At 51.5% G+C, this 8,924-nt stretch overlaps 1 protein-coding gene across 1 annotated transcript; it reads left to right on the plus strand.

The window, feature by feature from the left end:
- Nucleotides 1-219: 219 nt before the first annotated feature.
- Nucleotides 220-1,445, plus strand: NUPR1 (nuclear protein 1, transcriptional regulator). The gene is made up of 3 exons (XM_032842559.1): nucleotides 220-354; nucleotides 737-886; nucleotides 1,208-1,445. The coding sequence occupies exons 1-2, from the start codon at nucleotides 240-242 to the stop codon at nucleotides 871-873; spliced, it is 252 nt and encodes an 83-aa protein (XP_032698450.1). The 5' UTR covers nucleotides 220-239; the 3' UTR covers nucleotides 874-886; nucleotides 1,208-1,445.
- The last annotated feature ends 7,479 nt before the right edge of the window (nucleotides 1,446-8,924 follow it).

The following is an 8,924-nucleotide window of genomic DNA, read 5'->3' on the forward strand; positions in this document are numbered from 1 at the left end:
TCAGAGGGAGGAGATGAGGGAAAGGGGCTGGGACTCACACTACCGACTCTTTCCCCCTCGTGATTGCTGTTTACTGGGTCAGGTTCTGGGAAAGGGCCAGATTGCATCAGACAGATCCTGAAGAGGACACGTGGCCTTATAAGTCGGGCTGGTGACCAGGGAGGTGTGGAGAAACCAGACACAAACAGCTTTCAAAGACGACAGAGAGAAACGAGAGAGAGAGAGAGAGATAGTCCAGTATGAAGGCCAGTTTTCCGAGAGCAGCCAGCCCAGCCCAACAGCCCGGAGGCCCAGAGGACGGAGACCCCAGCCTGGATGAGTATGAGCTCTATGGCCTAGCTCATTCCTACCTGGGTAAGGTCTGGCCCCATCACCTTCCTGCTTCCTCCACACCCCCAACTAGGATTCCTCCGTGGCCTTCTCCCCACCCTCCAACCCATTCTCCACCCTGTTCCCCTGACCCCTCAAGTCACCCCTTTCCAACCCCTCTTCCATTGAGGGCTGTCCTGTTCAGCCCTGGGACCTCGCGCACCCCTAGAATATGGGAGCAACAAGAGACCATCGGGGGCCCCTCACTCCACGTTGGGAGCAACGGGGGTCCTGACTGCCCCAAAGCTATGCGGCCACCACTCCCCAGTCTCCCTCCTTCCACCCTGCACTCTCGGCACCCCTCTGCCTCTCCTTGGATGTACCAGGCCTCCATCCACCTCACCCCAGCCTCTTGCCCGGTTCCCAGGAGCAGGAGGCCGGAAAGGTCGCACCAAGAGAGAAGCTGCCGCCAACACCAACCGCCCCAACCCTGGAGGCCATGAGAGGAAGCTGGTGACCAAGCTCCAGAATACGGAGAGGAAAAGACGAGGGGCACGGTCCTGAGACAGAGCTGGAAGTAAGGAGTCAGGGGACCCAGAGGGCCCTCTGCCTGGGAAGGACATGTCTGAATGTGTGTGGTCGGGTGGGAAGAAGGGATCCAGGGACTCTGGTCTCAACTCAGAATAAAACAAGACACACATTCAACTCCAAGTGTCCTAGGGACCATAGCAAAGGGGGAAACGCAGAATCTTTCCAATTGGAGGGAAATTTGGCTAACGGGGAGGGAAACAGAGTCCCAGGGAAGGGAGGGTCCTTCTCTAGAGACACAGAGCAAGTGACCAGGAGAGGCAGGGTGAGAACCCAGGATGAGAACGGTCCCTCTCTTCCCTTGCCCTAGGTTAGGCCGGAGCACACAGCGATGGAGACAGGACCACGGAGAATCGGAGCATCAGAGAATTGGCATCTGGGGTGGGGCCCAGGCCTGCTTGTCCCCCCACCACCCCACCCCCGGACTTACCCTACCTGACTGAGGCTCTGAGGGGCCACCAAGGAAGTGCCCCCAGTCCCAGCAAAAGGACAAGATAGGGAGCAAGAGGCAGGGAATGGAGGGGCAGTCGCCAAAAAAAAAAAAAAAAGCCCCTAAAAAACGAAGACAGTGAAGAAACTGGACCTCCCTAAGGGCGGGAAGGACAATAAAGAAAGTACAGCTGCAGCTTGTGTGTGGTATCTGTCCCCCCTCAGCCCAGGGTCATGCGTCTGCCTGCGCGGGGGCTGCATTTGCACGAACCAATGAGAACCGGTTTTGTCAGTGTCTGTATTTGGTCGTGCGCCTGGGAGTGTGTGTCCCCGGTTTGGTTCTCCTGGACCGGAAGAGGCCAGTGTGTTCCTTTTGTTTTATTCTGGTGCCCAATGTTCTGGCCAAGGTGTCTCCATGATTTCTTACGAAATGCAAGAAAAATTCCTGTTTCTTTGTGATGCTGCCTGGGAAACAAGCCTCCTCCCCAGCTCCTCTCTATCTCTAGAATAAGCAGTCTTACTGATCCTGCGTGTCATTTTCATGAAAAATCACCTTTTGGGGGGAGCAGGGCGCGCCTGGGTGGCTCAGTCAGTTAAGCTTCCGGCTCTTGATCTCGGCTCAGGTCTCCATCTCATAGTGGTGAGTTCAAGTCCCGCATTGGGGCCACACCTGGCATGGAGCCTACTTACAAATAAAATACAATTAAAATGATAGAAAAACCACCTTTTGAAATGAGTGGTATCCATCGGTGCCACTTGCAAAATGGAGAAAACTGAGATTTAAAACATTATGGGATTTGCCCCAGATTACTGAGGGCTCAAATTCAAGGATTCTCATGGTCCTCATCTATGGGGCGAGTCCCTCTGCCAAGGGGGCTGTCAGGACAAGGCTCTGGGAGGTCAGCTGGGGGAGGAAGAACCTTACCTCCTGTGCATAATCAGTTTGAGAAGAACAAGGGGCAAGTAAGAGGATCTATTGACTGAGATTTGGGTTTGGGCTGCGGTAATGGAGGCTCAAAATGGGATAGAAAGTTCTCTCTCGGTCCCATAACAGCTCCAAGGGTCAGTACTCTTGGGCTAAAATGACAACTTCACCATTCAGGATTCCAGCTACATTTAGCTCATTGTTCTGCCACCCCCAAAACATGGCTCTCCGGGCACTTGGGTGGCTCAGTCCATTGATCATCGGACTCTTGGTTTCAGCTCAGGTTGTGATCTCAGGGTTGTGAGATTGAGCCCTGCATCAGGCTCTCGCTCAGCAAGGCGTCTGCTTGAGATTCTTTCTCCTTCTCCCCCTGCCTCTCTCAAATAAATAAATATGTCTTTTAAAAAAACAACAACGTGGCTTCCACTTTTGGGTCCAAACTAGCTGCTTCAGTACGTACCATGTGTATCTCAACCCGTGGAAAGGGAGTGGGGAAGGGACTAGCAGAAGCCACACCGATTCATCGTTAAGGCCATGACCTAAAGTAGAATCCATTACATCTGTTCAGAATTTAATTACATGGCCACACCTAACTAGGCTGGGAAACGTGGTATTTAGGTGCTTAGTCACGTGTTGGCCAAAACTGGGGACTACTGGAAAAAACTAGCAAGAAACATTTTCCATAGGCAGACTCAACAGGAGGAGGGAGAAAACCCCTAAGCCCCCGGCAAAGCATTTTTCCTTTTCTCCTGCTCTTCCATGTAAGCCCCAGGCTGCAAAACTTGGAGACACTTGCTCTTAGGGACCTAAGAATACAAGCAAAGGAATGAGGCTGCTGTTGGGAGAGGCAGCAGGTGCAGTCTGCCAAGACCAGCTTGAACCTCTGGCAATCTCTGTCCATCATCCTCCCCTGAGTCAGACCTACCAACAGTCACAGAATCTCTGGCTGGGTAGAATATTAGAGGACATCTCGTCCAATCCCACTGCACTCCATTCCTGGGTTGCCTCTACTTGCTTGAATACCTCTACGGACAGGGAACTTGTGGCCTTGAGTTGCCTGATTCCTTCTCAGAGCACCTTGTTAATGGGGGGCGGGTGCTCATTCAATTAAGTGTCTGACTTTGGCTCAGGTCAGGATCCCAAGGTCCTGGGATTGAGCCCCTGCATCCCCACCCTGAGCCTGGCGGGCTCCCTGCTCAGCAGGGAGTCTGTTTCTCCTTTTTCCTCTGCCTCTCCCCTTCCCCAGCTTGGGTACTCTCTTGCTCTCTCTCTCTCTCTCATAAATAAGTAAAATCTTTTTAAAACATGTGGACTGAAATCTGATTCTCCCACCTGACCCTGAACAAGCTTCTGCTCTTCCGGACCTTTCTGTCTGACACGCCCTCCATCCCACCCACCCTGCAAGGCTCAGCTCTTCCAAGTCATCCAGCACTAGCCCTCTGCCTCCACCTGTCCCCTCACCTCCTCCCAGAGAGACAATTGCCCTGGAATCACACACATAGCAAACCCGTCCCTAGGCTCTTATAAGCATTTGGCCTAAACCTCCTTCATACGTCCCCTTGAGCCCCTCTTTCCGCAGCAGATTATTTATTCATTTAGTTAATGGTTATCAGATGCCATTTATGTTACCAGGGTCTTGTTGAAGGCATGGACAGCAAAGAGGGACAAATGGGACCCTGGTATGGTTGGAACCAGGCCTTATATCCTTGCTCTTGAACTCAGCAGACAGATGGGAGGAGCAGCTCTGGGCAGTGGGCTCTCAGCCCAGCACAGATCTCTTGTGTCAGCTTCAGAAGATCACGGCCACAGCTCCCAAGTATTGGGCTACTACTCTGTGTCCGGTGCTTTGTAGGCATTGTCCCATTTAATCCTTCCAATAACACACAGGCAGACTTTTACTGACCCTATTTTATAGACCAGAAAACGGAGGTCCAGAGAAGTTAAGTAACTGGCCCAAAGTCACACAGCCACAGCCTGCAGTGGGATTTTGAATTTAGGTCTGTCTAATTTTTGAAGCCTGAAGCCTGGGTCTCTCCCTTTTTACTTTATACCTGAGAATAACCAGGTATGGTTGTGGAATCCTAGATGTTAATTTCTGGTTAATTACTCCTTCTGAGCCTCAAAAGGCTGTGTCTCTAGCTGAACCTGGCCACTCCCTGTCCTTCCACATTTTGCCAGAAGGCCCCACGTGCTGCTCTCACTCTTGGCCTCTGATTGGCCTTCCCTGGCCTCGCCCTCCATGGCACAGTCTCTGCCTCCAAGGCCTTTAAGAGTTTCCCGGAACCAGGTAATTCTTGGAATTACTGAATGTTCAGATCTGAAAGGCTCGTGGGAGTTACAGCCCCATTCTCTACGATTTGCAGAAGGGCCTGGTGGGGCAGGAATCGGGGGAGGGAGGGGTGGCATAGAGTGGCTGAAATTCACAGGAGGACTGGGGACCCAAGCGGGACAAGAGCCCGCTGGTCTCTTCTGTTCCTCCCACTCTTCTACCCCCTTTCTTTTTGATCCCCTCATTGCATGTAATGTCCATCTCCCTGGTTTCTAGGGTTCCTCCTGAGAACGGAGGGACAACTGACCTCTACTTCCCCTCAGGAGCTTGTGGATGCTTCCCCATCCGGTTCCCACAGTTCAGAGAATTCCAGCTCCTTGCGGAGAATCAGGACACTCAATGGGGCTCTTTACTGGTTTCCCAGACATCTAGTCCGCTTCCGCCCACTCAGCTCTCAGATGTGTCCTTTTTTAAATTTCAGAATCACCCCATGGTTGATCTTTAACTGGTGCTCCTTAAAGGTAACGCTAATAATAGGAACAGTGACAGCTACCATGATTGATCGTCTGCCGGAGGGTTTTCCCGGCCTCACCTCACCCAGCACTTTTGTGATTTCTGCCCTATGTGCTTTTAGGCTATACCATTGTTTACTTAGGACCTTTCAAATAACCTCCTTTCCTTTTTCACTCAAATGTATTTTAAAGAGAGTCTAGGGGCGCGTGGGTGGTTCAGTTGGTTAAGTGTTCTGACTCTTCATCTCAGCTCAGGGGTCGATCTCAGGGTCCTGAGTTCAAGCCCCGCCTTGGGCTCCATGCTGGGCATGGAAGCCTACTTAAAGAGAGAGACAGAGACTACGTAACCACCGAAAATGGAAAACCATAATCATTTGTCATAACTAGAAGATTATAAAAAGAAACACCTATCTATAACTTTTCTCAGGCCACCTGTGTACACTGCCAATGACCTTGTGGGCTGAGTCAAGGAGGGGGGTGGTGGGGTGGTCACACTTGGAGAAACATGGATGTTTACTAGCCAGCCAGTCTGCCAGGTGCTTTGCATACACAGGAGGAGACCTCACTGTCATCACTTGGTTACAGATGAGTTAAAGGAGACCGGGATGCCTGGCTTCCCCTCCCAGAAATCCTGATTTCATAGGTCTGAGATAAGAGCCTAGGCATTGGCTGGGCATTGGGAGTTTGGAGAGTGATTCTAAATGAGCAGGGACGTTTGTCTCGGGTTGCATATACCGAGCATGGGTACAGTAAGTGCTCCCAACCCCTGTGCTCTCCTTACCACGTGGCTTTGCCACCTTCCCATCAAATGGGGGACATGGACTGTGTTCCTTTGGAACATGGAGGACCTTCAGGAGCCCCTGGCCTGATCGAGGCAGGCAGAAGTCGTGCTACCCCCCCTTTTTCAAAGATTTTATTTATTTATTTATTTGTCGGAGAGAGAGAGCACAAGCAGGGGGAGAGGCAGGCAGAGGGAGAAGCAGGCTCCCTGCTGAGCAAGGAGCCTGATGCGGGACTCATCCCAGGACCCTTGGATCCTGACCTGAGCTGAAAGCAGATACTTAACCAACTGAGCCACCCAGGTGTCCCGAAGTTGTGGTATCCTAACACAACATGACACCACGCAGTCATCCCGCTGCAAAAAAGTCCAAAACAACACACGTGGAGAGACGGCGTGGCAAGGTCAACATCGTGCTGGTCTTCCACCCACGGAAGCTCCAGCTGAAAGCCAAGTGTGGGAGAGAAGGGAGCCTGCAGATAGTTCCAGCTCCCACTGTAGGGTCACCTCCAGTACTGAGTCTTCCCAGAGGAGGCTTGACATATTGGGGACCAATGACAAGCCCCCTTCAATTGCCCACCTACAGACTTAGAGCATAAGAAAACGGTCATTTCACAACATTATGCTCGGGGATGGTTGGTTACACAGTGACAGCAACTAGAACGGCCTGATGGTCCCCCAGACCTAGGTCCAGATCCTGTGTGCGAACTTGGCTGTGACCTGAGACAAGTTATTATTGACTCTGTATCTTAACATCCACACCCGGGAACAGGAGATTAAGAGGACACCCAGCTCCTGCAATGGTTTGGAGAACTCAAGGATGTGGAGTTTTTTCCAGCACTTAGCAGGGTACCCGACCCGGAACAAGAACTTGAGGAAACAGGGGCTCCTGTGTGGCTCAGTGGGTTAAAGCCTCTGCCTTCGGCTCAGGTCATGGTCTCAGGGTCCTAGGATCAGGCCCCACATTGGGCTCTCTGCTCAGTGGGGAGCTGCTTCCCCTTCTCTCTCTGCCTGCCTCTCTGCCTGCTTGTGATCACTCCCTATCAAAATAAATAAAAAACAACAACAACAACAACAACAAAAAGCCTTGAGGAACCAGCACAGTAGCAGACAGAATGGGCTCTGCACCCAGACTCTGGGTTCAAGTCCCAGCCCTCTTATTTTCTCATTGACCTTGGGCCAGTTACCTGACCTTTCTAGCCTCAGTTTCCCCACATGCAAAGTAGGAATGCCAGCACCATTCAACATAGGGTGGGTTGCTGTGATTAAGTGAGCATTGCAAAATGCATGGGAAGTAGCATGTACATGATTAAAGCAATGACACAAAACCAGGGCTCCGGCGTGCCAGAAATGTGATCTATTGTGTAAGCCAATATTTCCTGCTCCTTTTCTGCCCACAGCAGGTGTTTGATGGGGTGGGTTCACTGTGTTTTCTCTCCTTTCTCCAGGATTGCTCAGGGGCAGAGCCGGGAAGGGGCTCAGAATGCTCTTGGCCTCAACATCCCCTCAGTACACTGGCATCGGCCAACATATCCCCTCTGCCGCCCCTCCTGTCCTTTCTCCCCGCTCTATACCATCCACCCACACAGCCGCGCTTGCTGTGTTCTGGGCCACTTCCCACAGCCCCTGGGTCACAGCCAGCTGAGGGGTTATGTCTGGGGCCTGTTCACCGCTGGAAAAGGGGGCACTTCCCCTCCCTTCCTCAGATCGCTCTCTCCACACTATTCAGAGCAAACACGGCCTGGACTCCGTTCTAACTTGGTCTTGTTTCCTTTTCAAATCGCTCCCTTCCTTCCTTGACTTGGGGAGTGCTTTGAAGTCTGCCCACGCCACCCACCCTGTTCTCACAATCCTCCCCACGATTCTTCCGTGCCTTTCAGTCTCCTACCACTGCCAAACTAAAAACGAAACTGCACTGACATCCCTCCACCCTAGCAATGACAGCCACAAGGCCCTCGCTGATTTAGCAGGAATGGGATGAGCGTGAAAGGGAATATGGGGAAACTCCGCCTGGGTTTGAATATGAAAACTGGGAATGGATGGTAACCAGGCTTCCGGTGGCTGATGGCTTTTCACGGCATACCAGCATCGAATGATAACATGACACTCGAAACTTACATGGTATATACCAATCTGACTTCACATAAAACAAAGTGTGACACTATTATTCAGCCTCAGCAATTATTATGATTATCACACTGAATATTTGCCAGAGCTCCCTGTGGGAGGGCAAAGGGCTGGGTCACGGGTTCACTGCCGGTCATAGGCTGAGCTGGGAGTGGACCAGCTGTGCAGACAGCCACGTCTGTTCGTAGGGTTCTAGAGAGCTATGTGGCCTCCAGAAAGGCGGGAGTGGGGGTGGCGGCGCAGGGAGAAAGCAAAGAAGGGAGAACAACCCATTTGCATTGTCCCTGTGTGAGCAGCCAGCCCCAGACAGAGGACACCTCTCCCCTGGGGCTGGACAGAGCACGGCAGGTCTCTGTTAACTAGAAACCTTCCTTTTCTCTGTAAAACAAGGTGTTCTTTGCTTTTCTGATTGCAAAAGCAGTTAATGCTGAGGAATCAGAAGATAACCACCTACCTCTGGGTTCAGGCCTCTGGACTGACTGATCACATCCTCTTTCCAACTTCTTTTTGCTTACCCCCTGACTTTCCCCCAGCCCCTCCTTTCAACTTTCATCTTACATCAGCTCTGTGCAACCTTATCCTGTTCTCTCTTTTCTGGAGAACTGGTTTGGAGAGTTGTTGTTGTTGTTTTTAAAGATTTTATTTATTTGACAGTGAGAGACACAGTGAGAGAGGGAAAGAACAGAAGCAGGGGGAGTAGGAGAGGGAGAAGCAGGCTTCCTGCTGAGCAGAGAGCCTGATGAGGGGCTCCATCCCAGGACCCTGGGATCATGACCTGAGCTGAAAGCAGATGCTTAACCAACTGAGCCACCCAGGCACCGCTGTTGTTTTAACTGTTTGAGGAATAATCATTTATTCATTTGACACATATTTATCGAGCCGGGGAATATTCTAGAAGCTATGAATACAGCAGAGCTTACATGCTAGTGGGCAGGTAAACGATGATAAATGAGCGACCAAACGCAGGAATTTCAGCAGGGCTTGTGC

The sequence above is a fragment of the Lontra canadensis genome, unplaced genomic scaffold, assembly GCF_010015895.1.
Source record: "Lontra canadensis isolate GAN:19392208 unplaced genomic scaffold, GSC_riverotter_1.0 scaffold132, whole genome shotgun sequence".
Taxonomy (NCBI): Eukaryota; Metazoa; Chordata; class Mammalia; order Carnivora; family Mustelidae; genus Lontra; species Lontra canadensis.